Consider the following 15,059-nt stretch of genomic DNA (forward strand, 5'->3'; position numbering starts at 1 on the left):
TGCCAGCCTGACCCATATCCTCTAGCCAGTGGCCAAGGGTTACGGTACTGCCCAGAGGCACTGAGGGAAGATGCCCAGCTTCTGAACTTGGCCTTGGCCTCTAACAGTCTGAGGAGATTCTCGCTTGGTTGGGGAATGGAGCAGGGATAAAACTCTGTGTTCTCACCGAGGATGTGTGGGGGCTGGACAGTGCGGCCTTGGCCGAGACCTGATCTCAGACACCCTGGCCTGGGCTGTGCAGATCAAAAGGTCATTGTCAGCCCAGTGTGGATTCCAAACAGAGGCCAGCTGCCAGTGGCCTCCTGCTCCCTAGCCTGGCGTGTCTCCCCACCCCAGAGGCCATGTGCTGGGTGACCTCAAGCAAGTCACTGGTCCTCTCTGGGGAGCCTCTGCCTTCCCATTAAAGTCTTTTCCATTTGTACTTTCTTCTCTACCCTGACCCAGCCTCAGCCTTACCTGCTACTCCCAGCTCAAACACCCCGCCTTGACTCCCCATGGCCCCTGCTTACCATTCCAGGCTTCTCTCTCCCCCGACCCCGCAGGAAAATTGGCAGTAACAATTGATTGTGATCAGAACTGTGATGAACACCCCAAGGCCATACCTGACCCAGCCTGGGAGAGACCAAGAAAGACTTTTCAGAGGAACAGGACATTTAAATTGAGACTTGGGAGTTGGACTGAACCATGGGGAAGAGGGGGGTGGGAACAAATGCACAGTAATGGGATGTTTATGCTCTAAGTAAGAGAAAGCCCAACTCAACCAGAGACATCTGATCCTAATCCCTGGACCCTGTAACTATGTCACCTTCGATGGCATAGACACTTTGCATTTTAAGGACCTTCGGATGGGGAGACAATCCTGGATTTCCTGGTGAGCCCAGTGTCATCACAGGATCCTTAAAAGTTGAGACAAAAAAAAGAAAGTGGACACCTTTCCCTCTGTGTTCAGAGAGATGCTACATAAGAAGGACATGACCTGCCCTAGCCTGTTTGGCTCAGTGGATAGAGCGTCAGCCTGTGGACTGAATGGTCCCAGGTTCGATTCTGGCCAAGGGCACATACCTGGGTTGTGGGCTCAATCCCCAGTAGGGGGCGTGCAGGAGGCAGCCGATCAATGATTCTCTCTCATCATTAATGTTTCTGTCTCTCTCTCCCTCTTCCTTCCTCTCTGAAATCAATAAAGAAATATATTTAAAAAAAAAAAAAGGACATGACCTGCCATTGCTGGCTGTGAAGATAGAGGAAGGGGCCAAGAGCCAAGGAATGTGGGCAAGTTCTAGAAGCTAAAAAAGGTTGGAAACAGATTCTTCCCTGGAGCCTATGGGAAGGAATGCAACTTTGCTGATACCTTGATTTTAGCTCTGCAAAAACCATGTTGAACTTCTGACCTCCAGAACTGGAAGAGAAAGACTTGTGGTTTTTTATGCCACCAAGTAAGTGGTGGTGATTTGTTACAGCAGCAATAGGCCAATACAGGTGGACCTTTGGGTTCAGTGTGTTGACACAACAATACAGTCCCTGCCAGGCTGGAAACAAACAAGGTGTGAAGACAGGTGGCAGTATGGAGACTCTGGGAACAGGAAGGTTGTGGGGTCTCTGAAGAGGTGACCCTGAGGCCTGGAGGTGTCTGTAGAAGCCCAGTCCAGACTGTGCCACCTTGGCCAGGCCCACAACGTTTTGGTGTACGGGATAATGCTCCAACCAACTGAGCCACCCGGACAGGGCCTGAACTCGTAGTTTTAGAACATGGAAACCATGTGTTCTTGTTCCCACTGCATGGCCAGAGCTTTGCCTGGGTCTGGCACCCAGCAGGTACTCATTAATGTTCAGTTACTCAAAACTGTTGACCATGTACTGTATGTTGGGTGTTGGTCTCACATATTGGGAGACACCATTGCTAACTCCTGGATTAGCGGATGGCTGTAGTGGAAGAGATCAGGGTGCTGAGCAGCAGGATGCATTGGGGGATGGGGCTCCCCCATGAAGGGGTGGGGACAATCTCCTGAGAAGGGACAGTGGAAAGGGCACTCCCAGCAGAAGGCATGCCCATGCAAAGGCCTTGAGGTGAGATCCAGCTGGGCGTACCCCAAAGGGGCCAATGAGGCTGAGCTAGAGAGGGAATGGGTGAGGGGCAGATGACCTCAGGGCAGGCAGCAGGGCCCACTGAAGACCAAGGAGGTGCTGTGGCTACCCATGTGTGTCCCAAGTCTCATCTAAGCTCTGGGAGGCAGTTTCTGCCACCTGCCCAGAGAGGTTAAGCAACTTGCCCAGGGTCACACAGCCAGTGTGGTTTGTGAGATTTGAACATGAGCCTACTGGCTCCAAGGCCTCTTGGGTGGTACTTCATACACTTCTGCAGAATTAAAGAATGAATGTCGTCGGGTGAAGTGAGCCAGTAGCTGGGCATGAGAGTTTTAGGCAAAGGATCTACTCCTCCCTGGATCTGAGAGTTCCTGGATTCCCAGTGATGGGGCCAGTGCGCACTCTGGTGGTCAGAACAGGAATCGCCCCCTGAGCCTTTCGGGAGACAAGACACTGGCTGGCAGACAAATCCCTCTCCTTCCTTACCCTCTTACATTGAAGACCTTTAAAAAATTATATATATATAAAATTGATTTTTTACAGAGAGGAAGGGAGAGAGATAGAGAGTCAGAAACATCAGTGAGAGAGAAACATCAATCAGCTGCCTCCTGCACACCTCCCACCGGGGATGTGCCCGCAACCAAGGTACATGCCCTTGACTGGAATCGAACCTGGGACCCTTCAGTCCGCAGGCCGACGTTCCATCTACTGAGCCAAATCGGTCAGGGCCACTCAAGACCCTTTACTCATGGGCGGCACTTTTTATTTCCTCAACACCCTGGCTAATGCCCTCTCCCCTCGGAAGCTCTGACTGTGTCCCCAGGAAGAGCCAGGGCCACCTTAGGGTTCCATCCTCTGGCTCAACCTCAAGCAACTAGCGGTGTCTGAACCCATCTGTGTTTGCTCCGGCCAGAGAGTAGTATTTCAGACCACCCTTTTCACTGTCGTTTCCCATGCTGTGTCCTTGCAGCCAGGTGCTCAATGGATATTTGATGAGTAGAGAAAGAAAGAAATGCATGATTGGGCCGGGACCTCCTTTGATCCAGGAATGGGTCTCTTGTCTGTATTCATTCAACAGTTGTTTAGGGAATGCCCGTGTGCCAGGCACGGTTATGAGTCTAGCCGGAAACAAAATACAAACATCCCATCTGCTGTGGAGCTGACCCAACAGTTTATTAGGTGAAAATAGTGCTAGTGAGGAGGGCATCTCAATAGATTAGACATTTTGAAAGAATTGAAAGACATGAGGAAGAACGCCCCCGTGTCTAGGAGAACGGTGCACCCGGCAGAAGCACAGCCAGTGCAAAGGCCCGGAGGTGAGAGCGCGCCTGTTGCGTTCCAGGAGCAATCAGGACGGTGAGGGGAGATAGTGGGACTTGAGGTCGGAGGAATCGTGAGGGGCAGTGGGGAGCCTTTGCAGGTTAGAAGAAGCAGCTCGACCTCGCCCCGTTCAGGCCCCGCCCCTCTGTCCAACGCCAAGCTCGGGAGGCTCCTGCACCTAGTTTGCCCCTCGGCGGCCACCGTCGACCGGGCCACCGCCCGCTGTGCGCGCCGCCAGACCGCTCCCGCGCTCCCCACTCCGCCCCGTGCGCCGTGCGCCGTGCGTGCCGTGCGTGAGCGTGCGCGGGCTCGTCGGCCGGCGAGAGAGCAGCAAACGGCCGGCGGCGGACGCCGCGCGGTGGGCGGGCGGCGCGGAGGAGGCGGCGGCGGCCATGGCTGAGGCGTCGCCGCAGCCCGGACGGTACTTTTGCCACTGCTGCTCGGTCGAGATCGTGCCGCGTCTGCCGGTGAGCCCCGAGCCGGGCGTTGGGCGGCGGGCTCTCTCCTGCGTCCTGCGGCGAGCTGGCCCAGACGAGGAAACTGAGCCCCGGCGGCGGCGGTATGGGCCCTGCGGGGGTTTCCGAGGCGGGGCCTGTCCCCGGTGGCGCCGCGGGGCCGGTGATCCCGATCCGCGGCCTCCCGCGCCGTGAGGCCGCTGGGTCCCCGACGGGGAAACGGAGGTTCGTAGAGGCCGCGTGACCTGCTCCGGCGCGCCGCCCAGGAGGAAGCGGGGCCTCGGAGGAAAGGTGACCGGGGGCCGTTCCCGGAGCGCGTCGGCGGCGCCGCGCCTCGCTGTGGGCCGCCGGGTGGAAGCCCCCCACCTGCGCTCCGTCGTCGGGACGAGCGGCTGCGGCCCTGCGCCGGTCTGACAGCTGACCCGCGCCCGCGATCTTGCGCTTCCTGGGGGCTTGAGCCCACCCAGCATCTGGCTCTTTGAGGCCAGATTTCCCCAGGTGGCCTGGTCGCGCCGTGTGGTCCAGGAGGGGGCTGCTGGATCCAGTTTTCCAGGCCCCTCAGCCCGGAGATTCTGAGTCAGTAGGTTCCCCTGCTCTTGGCTGACCCGGTCCCATTTCACAGGTGGAAAAACAGGCCCTCGGCGGCCCATGCCGGCCACGGACCTGACATTTGCTGCTGGGCCAGTTCCCCGGGAGCGGGTGTGGGATCTGGAAGTGGCCAGGGTTTACCGAGCACCTACAAGGTGCGCTCCTTGGACTTTATCTCCCCACCGTCACCTGGCTGGTGGGTGGAAGAGCCTGTTTTGATTTCAAAGCCACACTTAGTCCTTCCTTTCCAGCTCCGGGTTTCCCTGGGAAGAGGGATTGCTGCTGGGGGGGGCGGGCGGGGGTGCAGGAAGAGCCAGGAGAAGGAGTCTGTTCAGATGATCCCAGCCACAGAGAAGACGAGGAACTGGAGCCGGGGTTTGGAGAGTGGTGCCTAGGGTCCAGGAGGAGAGAGGGGGTAGGGGTGGTGTGGCTTCCAGAAGCAAGGGCCTTCCTCCCCCTCCTAGGGAAAGGGAAAAATAGAATGAAACCGAAACCTCGGGTGGGTGAGCACAGACTTGGGGAGCTGAACTCCAGTCTTGCTTCTGTCTCTTCTGGCCTCCTGCGCCCCAGCTCTTGGTTCTTTCTCCACTGTGGCAGGAAGGGGCTGGCCGCCTGACAGCCCACCGGCTTGGATGAGTTGGATGCAGTCCCTCACAGTTGGTGTGAGCCCCAGGGTAGGCCCTGGGTGGAGGCTGAGGCTGAGGCTGCAGCTGGGCATCTGTACGGTTAGCCGTCCTCGGTTTTCCCATCCGGGGGCCAGCACAGGGCCTGGGTCCTGGCCTGGCGTGGCCACTTCCTGGCTATATGGCCTTGGACCAGGCAGACTCTGACCTCTTCTGACTGTTGCTGGGCTGATGAGGACCTTCCTAGTCACAGAATCCAGTGGTGTCAAGATAGCCATCACCTTTGCCCTCAGGGTTTATAAACTGGTTGGTCAGGGAGCCAGCCTTGAACACTATCAAGTATTCAGTCAGGAATGTTGGTAAATATCCTAAGAGCAAGTATGGCGGCGGGGAGGGGGTATCTGGGTGGGTGGGAGGGTGCTTGGTGTGGGATTCAATGAGGCTCAGTAGACAGGGGGATGTTTATCACTAAGGGGAACACCTGGTGTTCTTAGGGAGGGAAAGTTGGTTCTTGGTAACAGCAGAAGGTCCCAGCCAGCACTCGCCCTCAGAAACGGGGACTTCTGTTTGTGGGAAACGAGCCCCACTGTGTCTGCTGTAAGACACTTGGGCTGGTTTTCATGCAGCTCCTACTGCAGTGGTGACAGGAAATGGCTGTTGTCACAGTAGCTCTTTCTCAGGTACCCTGGACTCATGGGCTTCTCTCTATCAGCTGGGCTCGAATCTAGGATCCTGCTGAGGCTGCCCCAGCTGCACCTCTTCTCCACTGTGTGTGGGTGAGGTGTTCAACCTCCCTGGGCCTCAGGTCTCCTCTCTGTCCGATGGGTTTGATGAGATAATCCACACTCGCTCAATGAGGTCCACTGGGAGTATCTTTGTACAAAGGAGCCCAGCACCTGACTCCCAGAACGCAAAGGGAAAGGTGGGTCGCCTAGCTGGAGTGTGGCGTGTGAGAGCAGGAACCAGACAGGCCAGCTGGCTTGGAGGCCTTGAGGCTGATGCACAGGCCCAGACTCGATCCTTACCTGGAAACGAGTGCTGGGGACATGGTGCACGTGCATGACTGCAGGGTCCTGGATGTGGACCTGCTGCGCCTGACATCCTTGGGGTTTGTGCAGAGGTCAGTTGTTCAGTGCAGGTTCTTGCACACCAGTTGTGTCCGTGGGAGGTGGGAGCCTCAGTCCCTATGATGGTGTCAAAAGCAGCCTGGGGAGATTGAGGAAGGTTGGGTTAGGTAGGTGCCCTTGAATTAAACCATCTGCTGAGGTCTGTGTGTGTGTGATGGGTGTGTGGCTGGCGTGAAGTGGGCCTTAGATGATGCCAGGTCCTGGTAGGGCTCACGGAGACAGATGGGGCATGGCCGGGGTGTGAGGGACCGGGATGGGATTGGGACAGTTCTCCCAGTGACATTGAGGCGGTTTACATGTGGTGGAAGGAGCAGCAAGTGCACCCAGGGGTTTGGGCTGTAGAGGTCTCATTTTGTCTGTGTTTGGGTCTGAGTCCAAGTACCCCTGCTACACCTCTGCACCAGCCCTCTTGGGTCTGTGCTGCACCTGGAGTTCTGCTGATTCCCGAGGGACCCTGGGAAGCCTGGGCCACTGAGGCACTGTCACTGTAGTGGGCGATCATATGAGACAGGCATCTCTCCAACTCCTGCCTCAGTTTCCCCAACTTCACTGTGGGCCCTCTGCTTATGTGTGATGTGAAGGAGTCTTGGACAAAGGATGGTGCCTATCCTGAGGGCTGGTTCAGGGGACATGGGTCCCCATGTTAAAGCCTCCATGTCCTTCCCATCACCAACGAGGGGCCAAATACCGTAGTACCTTCTGACCATGTCCTAGGGGCCCAGTGTATGGAGTGAGTGCTCAGTGCATTTAGCATCTGTGTGTCATCCTTGGTGCGCTGGCCACTGCTGTTGCTATGGTGATGATGCTGGGGTGGTCCCCTGTCACCCTTCCTCTGAGGGGAAAAGTAATTCATGACAAGTCATTGGCTAAGGATAGGTGCTCACAAGTTAGGCCCCCGCAAGCGGGCTGTTGTCCCCATCAGAAGAGGAGCACTTGCCACCTTGGCCCTGTCACTGGAGATAAGCTCTGCCCTGTGGGAGGGATACATTCCATCTCACAGTCCCCTTGCTGGGATGTGGGTTTCTACCATTGGCCACTCTGATTTAATAAAAATCTCTGGGATATGCTCTCTGAGGAGGAGAGCATGGGAGACTCCTGGTTCTGGCTCCTCCCCACCGCCTGCAAGCAGGCTAGAGCCCTGCCTCAAGTCTGGGGCAGCCGATGGCTTAGAAGGGCCGCTCTGGACTCTGCACAGAGGCAGGGCCTGACCACGACCCAATGTCAAACCACAGCCCTTGGGTCCTCAGCTGCTGGATTTCAGAGCCCTGGGGTTGAGGCCATCCTCCGTTTACAGGTGAGGAGACCGAGGATTGCAGCCGGGAGGTGACGTTTGAACAGAGACCCAGCTTCCGTGAGGGGGCCAGCCAGGTAGATATATGGGAAAGAGTGCTCCTCCAGAGGGGATGGTGTGTAGGCCTTGAGATGGGCAGGACCGGCATGAGGCTGCCAGGGTGAGAGGGCAAGGGGGAGGGCAGAGGTAGCCTGGACTTGGGTCTGGAGGGGGCGGAGCTGTGGGAGTGGCCTGGCCAGATGGTTCTGGACCTAACCATGTGCTGACTGTGCTTAGTGCTGAGATGGGGCTCCATGGTGACCTGCACAGAGTGGTTGGTTCAGGGGGGTGTTGGGACCTTGGAGGACAAGGACAATGGGACAGGCTGAGAGAAGTGAGCACCCAGGAGCTGCAATGAGCCTTAAAAGTGGGAAAATAGGTTGCCCATTTCCCGCAGGTCAACCTGATGTTCATTCTGAGGCCACATGGCACATCTACAAGTCTGGGGTGAGGGCTGTACTAGGATTTGGACCTTCCTGTGAACCTGGAGCTGAGGGGTTCCCTGGGCAGACTCCTGGTGATGGGCAGGTTTGTCTGACCTTGCCATGTTCATGGGGTGTCTGGTTCCCTGCATCCTAACTGTGGCCAATGCAGAACCCCCTGCAGCCACATTTCCCCGTGGGCCTGTTCACAAAGCCTCCTGTAGCTCATGTGAAACCTTGAAGTAAACAACCGGCTGAGGGCTGGCAGGTGGGTGCTAGGAGGAGCACCTGAGTGACCCTCCACTGGCTGGGAATCCCGTGTTGGGTTATGATTGTGGTGATCACTCACTGTGGTAGAGCTGTCCCTTGCCCTCACACCCCTTCTCAGGAGGGCAGAGGGCTGCTCTCCTCACCATTTCTTATAACAATTTCCTGAGATAGGACTCATTTAGAATGTACACTTCAGTGTGGTTAGTATACTTGGAGTCCTGCACCAAACCCCTCCATCCAATTTCTGAATATTCCATCGCCCCAAAAGAAACCTGTCCTCATCAACAGTCACCTCATCTCCCTCCCCTGACAACCACCAACCCACTTCCTGTCCCTGTGGATTTGCCTGTTTTGGAGAGATCGCATAAATGGAATCATGCTCTGTGTGTAGCCTTTTGTAGCTTCTCCCACTGAGCTTCATGTGTTCAGGGTCCCATCCACGTTATAGCGAGTGTCAGTGCATCACTCCTTTTCATGGCTGAGTAATGTTCCAGGACGAGGATGACCACATTCAGGCATTGATGGACACTTGGGGTGTTGTGGCCCTTGTGACTCAAGACATGGACATGGTTGGATAGGATTCTTGGTGGTGTGTTTTTATTTCTCTGGTTGGACACCTAGCAGTGGCATTTCAAGGTCATGTGGTAACTGACCTTCAGAGGAACTGCTCACTGTGTTATAGACAGACTGCCCGTTGCACATTCCCAACAGCATGTAGGAGGTTCTGATTCCTCCATGTCCTCGCCAGCACTTGTCACTGTCGTCTGTTTGAGTGTAGTCCTCCCATGGGTGTGCAGTTTGTCTCACTGGTTGTGACCTGCATTTCCACGTTACTGTGGTGTCAAGCGTCTTTTTATGGGTGATGGCCATTTGTGTATCTGAAGAAATGATCCTTTGGTCATTTTTTAACTGGGTTGTTTGTCTTTTTAATGTTGAATTATAAGGATTCTTTATATATTTTGGATACAAGGCCCAATGACCTGTGCAGCTCCCACCTGCCCTCCCCACTTGGCTCTGGCAGCTTTGCTTTTGGCAGCCAGGCAGGTGAGAGGGACCAGGTGTGCGCTGTGGAGTGCCCGCTGCCCAGATGAAGGTGTCCGGCACCCACCATGGGGCTACTCCTACAGAAGGCGGTGTCCCATGGGACGGTAAACAGCCTCACCTTCTCTCTCACAGCACATGGGCCGTGCTTCTGAAATGTCACCTTGGGCAGAAGCAGGTCTTGCAACACGTCTTGTGTCCTGTCTGTGGCTTTAGGGACACCTGTGATAACCCTGAAATCTGCACACACGCAACAGGCACGATGTAGGCTGGGCTTGTTTGAGGGAATCAGCATGGTTTCGGAGCTCATACACATTGTGCCTGAGGCTGGTCTTTGCTCTCCCCTCGGGACATCACAGTCTCTGCCACCTGGCTGCGGGAGGGCGGGATGCAGGGGGCGTGGCCAGTGTGATGGGGTCACACTCCAGCTTAGGGTCCCAGATCCTCTGCCAAGGCTGCCAGTATGTTCCAGAAATGCCATTGTGGGGCATCCACAGGCCGGTCCCTCTGCTGTCAGTGGCCACTTTCCTGGGAGCTGACCTCCTCTGAGGCCCACATAGCCCTGGAGTCCCATACACAGTCTCTTGTGCAGCCATCTAGGAGTATAGGGTCAGGCGCCTGCCCAGGACCACATCTCCTCTATGTGCGTCTAGAGGGGTCACTCGAACATTCTCTTGAACAGCTTTACTGGACCCGCATTAGCTGGCCCGTGGTTGCTACAGGCCTTGTCAGAGCCTTCATCAGCTAATATGCTGAGCGGACACACTGAAACTCTGTGACTGGGATGTGGGTGGGTGGGTGGGGAGATCACCTGCAGAGGAGCAGGTCAAGATACAGAGGTTGTAGCTCTGGTTGATGTGTGCCCTGAGCTGTCCATACCCACCACCTGGAGCTCTGCTGGGTCTGACCCTGGACTGCAACAGTTTCACAGATGTGTTTCTTGAGATGACACCCATCCTGGACCTCACTCCTATCTGCTGCTTGCTGGGGCCTGAGACCAGGGCCCAAGGTGTGTCCTGCCCCGGGCAGGGATGTCCAGTGAGCCCACAGAGGCAGATGACATGGGGGCCAGGATCCTGAGATCACACTCACCTGCTCTCTCCTCCCACAGGATTACATCTGCCCACGATGTGAGTCTGGTTTCATCGAGGAGCTTCCGGAAGAAACCAGGTAATGCAGCCCCTTGGTCACAGAGGTCTCGGGCCCAGGTGCATGCTGGTAGGATCCAGGCTTCTGGGGTGAGAGGGCAGAGCTGTGCCAAGGGGACATGTGGGTGCTGCACCCAGTGCTGGTTCAGAGCCGTTTTGGTGGACAGAGCCTGGGAGGGTGATGGTGGGCAGGGGGTGGGCTTGGGGCAGTGCCCTGAAGTCCCTGGGCAGCCAGAGATTAAGATGGTCTTCACTCTCCTGACCTGGGATGAGGGCAGGGGCTGCTGAGGGTGGAGAGTGACCCTGAGGCCCGTGGGGGTCAGGCGGGGGTCCTGCCTCTTCTCCAGCGGTCGCCCCACTGCTGACTTGCACCGTGTCCACCCAGGAGTACAGAGAACGGTTCCGCTCCCTCCACAGCCCCCACAGACCAAAGCAGGCAGCCATTTGAGGTGAGTTGACTGGCCTCCCCTGACAACGGACCATGCCCTGCATGGCTGAGGAAACAGACTCAGCCCCTCGTCCTGCAGGTGGTTGCTCACCCTGCTCCCCAACAGGCAGGGTTGTCCTTCTCCCTGACTCCCGGGGCCTTTTTTTTTTTTTTAAACTTAAAAAATAATTTTTTAAAATTGATTTGAGAGCGAGAAGAAGGGGGGCGGATAGAAAGAGAAGCATCAACTTGTTTTTCCTCTTAGTTATGCATTCATTGGTTGATAGTTGTATGTGCTATGACCATGGATTGAACCTGAAGTCTTGGTGTATCAGGATGATACTCTAACCAACTGAGTATCTGGCCAGAGCCCTGGGACCTCTTGAACTCCCCATCCTTGTCCCCTCCTCTGAGAGCCTCCTGCATCCTGCATGTGCACCAAGATTTCTCTGGCGTCTTCCTGTCCCCTTGAAGCCCTGAGCCTAGAACAGTAGCCACAGTGGGGAGGAACTGTGGCACCCATGCAAGGGGCCCACGGTCACGGCCTTCCTCCCGCAGAATGTGGACCAACACCTCTTCACGCTGCCGCAGGGCTACGGGCAGTTTGCTTTCGGCATCTTTGACGACAGCTTTGAGATCCCCACGTTCCCCCCAGGGGCGCTGGCCGACAATGGCAGAGACCCCGAGAGCCGGCGGGAGAGAGAGCAGCAGTCCCGGCACCGGTATGGCGCCCGGCAGCCCCGAGCCCGCCTCACTGCAAGGAGGGCCACCGGCCGGCATGAAGGCGTCCCCACGTTAGAAGGGTGAGGGGGCTGTGGGGGGCAGGTGGGTGGGTTGCTCTTGGGGGCTTCCAGCCTGTCCACCCCACTCAGAGACCATCTGCCCATCCAGAAGATGGTGTGGATGTTGCCTCTGGGCAGGGCAGTTCTCCCATGAGTTCTGGCAGAGCCACCCAAGCCCACCATGCAAAATGGGGTGGTGCAGATAGGGGTAGGGACCCTCGCTGGGGGACTGGGGGGGCTGAAGTGTGGCTCAAGGACCTGGACAGGGCTGGGAGAACCTCATGTCCACTGAGTGTCCCCATTGTCCTTCTGAGCAGGGCTTCATTGGGTGTGGCTGATTCACCTTCAGGTCTTTGTCCCAGAGCAGCATCGAGCTGGTAGTTCCTGATATCCCTGCCCTGTAACAGGGCCCCTTGCCCCCTTCTGTGTGCAGGTACCCAAACGGCTTTTTAGCTTGATGACTGCACAGGAAGGGGAAAGGCGCTCAGAAGGACTGAGAATAAAAGCATTGTTCCTTGCAGGCCCCACCTCTCCAGAGGAGGCGAGGCGAGGCTAGGCTTCTCACACATCTCTGAGATAGACTTGACTGTACATGAAGCCCCCGTGTCACTTAAAATGGGTTTAAACCTACATAGAGCCCATCCATTTCCCTCACTGAGCTGGAGGCATTTCTAGCTCGGCCCAGCCAGCCCCTGATGTCCCTGCTGTCTCATGTCTGAGCAGCACCCACACCCCACAGACCTTGAGCTCTGGAAACAGCAGGATCTGGACTGGATGTTTTGGGCCCGCTGCAAACAGCAGGGTTGACCCCATGGCTCTCATGACCTCCAGGATGTCCCCCCAGGTTGTATAATGGGGGTTGGATGTGGTGTCACAGCCATAGGTGCCATCCGGGCCTTGGGGAAACCTGGCCTGGAACTCAGTGAGGGAGATGCTTCTCTGGGTCCCTCTCATGTTTCATTCTTCTTCCTCATCAGAAATCTTACTGGTCGAAAGCACAACCTTTCAGTGTTGTGGATTTAGAAGCTGGGCTCCAGGGTTCTGTGTCCTCCCCAAGGGGGCCCTGACCCTGGGAAGGCACTGACCACAGGCCTGGCCTTGCTCTGTTCCAGGATCATCCAGCAGCTGGTCAATGGCATCATCACTCCAGCCACGATTCCCAACCTGGGCCTGGGCCCCTGGTGAGTAGGTGGGCGGGTCCCCTAAGTGCCCCCCAGCCCCTCTGCCACTTGAACCCCACACGTCTCTGCCCAGGGGTGTCCTGCACTCAAACCCGATGGACTACGCCTGGGGGGCCAACGGGCTGGATGCGATCATCACGCAGGTACAGGGTGGGCCTCCCCAGGTGGCACTAGGGTCATCACCATCGTTTCAACAGGCCCATTCCCCCCAGCCCCCCAGCACTGAGAGGGTGAGAGGATTGTAGGAGTGTTCTGGTGGATTACATCCCTGGCGTGGACGCTCAGTTTCCTAGCGCCCCAGAACTTCCATCCTGAGGCTAGGGCACACCAGCCCAAATGCTTCCTCCTGGCATGGCACCACTGTAGAGCAGGAAACCACGTGCCAAGGATGGGTGTTCACCATGACGTCTGTGGCACTTGTGAGGCAGGAACATTGCCACTTTCAGGGCTGCTCACCAGTGACCCCTTTGAGTATTTTGTCTCTGATGGGATCTGGCCCTCTGGTTCTAGCTGATGCCTCACAGGACACAGGACCGCATGAGCCCCAGGGCCCTGTCTTCCCGCTCTGGCTGTGAGGTGACACTAACTAGATGAGCAGAAGAGTGGGCAGGAGCTAGTGGCTGGGCCTCATGGGGTGACTGACCTCTAACCCCTAAATGGAGGGTCCGGGGGACCAGGACAAAAGTGGCCTCAGTGCTTTTGCAGGTAACCTAGCCTTGCATTTCAGAGTCGGGCAGGGCTCCTGCACTCTGGCCTCTTGTCTTTCAGCTCCTCAATCAGTTTGAAAACACAGGCCCCCCACCCGCAGACAAAGAGAAAATCCAGGCCCTCCCCACCGTCACTGTCACCGAGGAACACGTAGGTACGTGGCCCTCAGTCACCCAGCTTCTTTTATTTTCAAGGTATTTTCCCTAGGACGTGTATGTTAGACCAAAGGTCGGTTTGAAGGGGAGGCTTTATCAGTGTCTTCTCTGTTCCCCTGGGACACAGGACTCAGGACATAGCCTCTTTCCCTCCCCTGGGTCCAAGGTGGCTCTGGATGGGCAGTCTCCCCAATGGGACACCTTTGATTGGATGTGTCACGGCATCCCCGCTCCCCGCAGGCTCTGGGCTGGAGTGCCCTGTGTGCAAAGACGACTACGAGCTAGGTGAGCGTGTGCGGCAGCTGCCCTGCAACCACCTCTTCCATGACAACTGCATTGTGCCCTGGCTGGAGCAGGTGAGCAGGTGGGTGGCCATGGCCACGGGCCCGCTTCACTCCTGCACCCTGCCAGCCTCTGAATTGCTTCCCTCTCTCCCCACAAAGCATGACAGCTGCCCTGTCTGCCGAAAAAGCCTCACAGGACAGAACACGGCCACCAACCCCCCAGTCATGACCCCCGTGAACTTCTCATCATCATCATCGTCCTCCTCCTCCAGCTCGCCCAGCAATGAGAACCCAGCAAGCAACTCCTGAGTCCCCCCACCAGTCCCCAGAGTAAGCACAGGACCCCGGCCAGCACCAGGCCCTGTGGGCAGGGGGGACATGGACATCCCAGAGCCCAGGAGGTGCCCCCACCTGCCTCAGCTCTCACACCACCATGGCTCCCATGGACTCCGGTGCCAGCTGTGCCCCAGCTGTGGGCAGAGGCTCGGAGGACCCACTGCCTCCAGGCTGTGGAGGAAGCCCGGCCCTCCCCCAGGGATGTCCCTTGAGGGGCTGGGCACAGAGGGACGCAGGGCATATGTCGCCCTCAGGCGTCCCCAACATCCCCTGTCCCATTCGTCTCTAACCTCACCCTCTACATGTTCAACAGTGGAAAGGTTTTTATAATTTTAAATTATTACTGCTTTGAAATAAATGGACGTTAGCTCACATGCGGCCCTGCATGATCTGTGGAAAGATGGGGTAGAGCCACTCAGCTGGGGTCTTGGCCCCACCAGACAGGCCAACAGTCCCCACCTTGAGTGCAGGGGGCTCGGGACCACAAGAATGACCAGCAAAACAGAACTAAACTGCTCTGACAGATGTTTTTTAAAGGAAAAAATATGTGTATCTTGGAAGTTATTTAAAAATACACCTACTTAAAGAAGCAGGTGGTTGGCGTTTTCCTTCTGCGCCGGACCCTGGGTTGTGCCTCTTGGGCACCAGCCAACACCGCTGTCCCAAACCAGAACCCTGGAAGTGGACTGGTGACGTTCGACCAGCAGGTGCAGAGGGTCACTGCGTTGGAAACATGAAACAGGAAACCCCAATGTGCTGAGCTGTCAGGTGGGCCTCCCC

At 56.7% G+C, this 15,059-nt stretch overlaps 2 protein-coding genes across 5 annotated transcripts in view; one reads left to right on the plus strand and one right to left on the minus strand.

Annotated features, from left to right (window-relative positions):
- The window catches only part of LOC102431313 (tubulin polyglutamylase complex subunit 1), a 205,348-nt gene that overhangs the window by 56,242 nt on the left and 134,047 nt on the right, over window positions 1-15,059 (minus strand). The window lies entirely within an intron of this gene.
- Window positions 3,688-14,868, plus strand: RNF126 (ring finger protein 126). 4 transcript variants are annotated; one of them, XM_006101810.2, is made up of 9 exons: window positions 3,688-3,869; window positions 10,370-10,428; window positions 10,792-10,855; window positions 11,392-11,636; window positions 12,728-12,796; window positions 12,870-12,939; window positions 13,565-13,658; window positions 13,900-14,015; window positions 14,103-14,868. In XM_006101810.2, the coding sequence occupies exons 1-9, from the start codon at window positions 3,795-3,797 to the stop codon at window positions 14,250-14,252; spliced, it is 942 nt and encodes a 313-aa protein (XP_006101872.1). In that variant the 5' UTR covers window positions 3,688-3,794; the 3' UTR covers window positions 14,253-14,868. The 4 variants fall into 4 exon arrangements, with proteins under 4 accessions (XP_006101872.1, XP_014322667.1, XP_023599074.1 ...); XM_014467181.1 differs by having other exon boundaries at window positions 3,712-3,869; window positions 11,425-11,636; XM_023743306.1 differs by lacking the exon at window positions 11,392-11,636 and having other exon boundaries at window positions 3,712-3,961.

Source organism: Myotis lucifugus, unplaced genomic scaffold (assembly GCF_000147115.1).
Source record: "Myotis lucifugus unplaced genomic scaffold, Myoluc2.0 scaffold_383, whole genome shotgun sequence".
NCBI lineage: Eukaryota > Metazoa > Chordata > Mammalia > Chiroptera > Vespertilionidae > Myotis > Myotis lucifugus.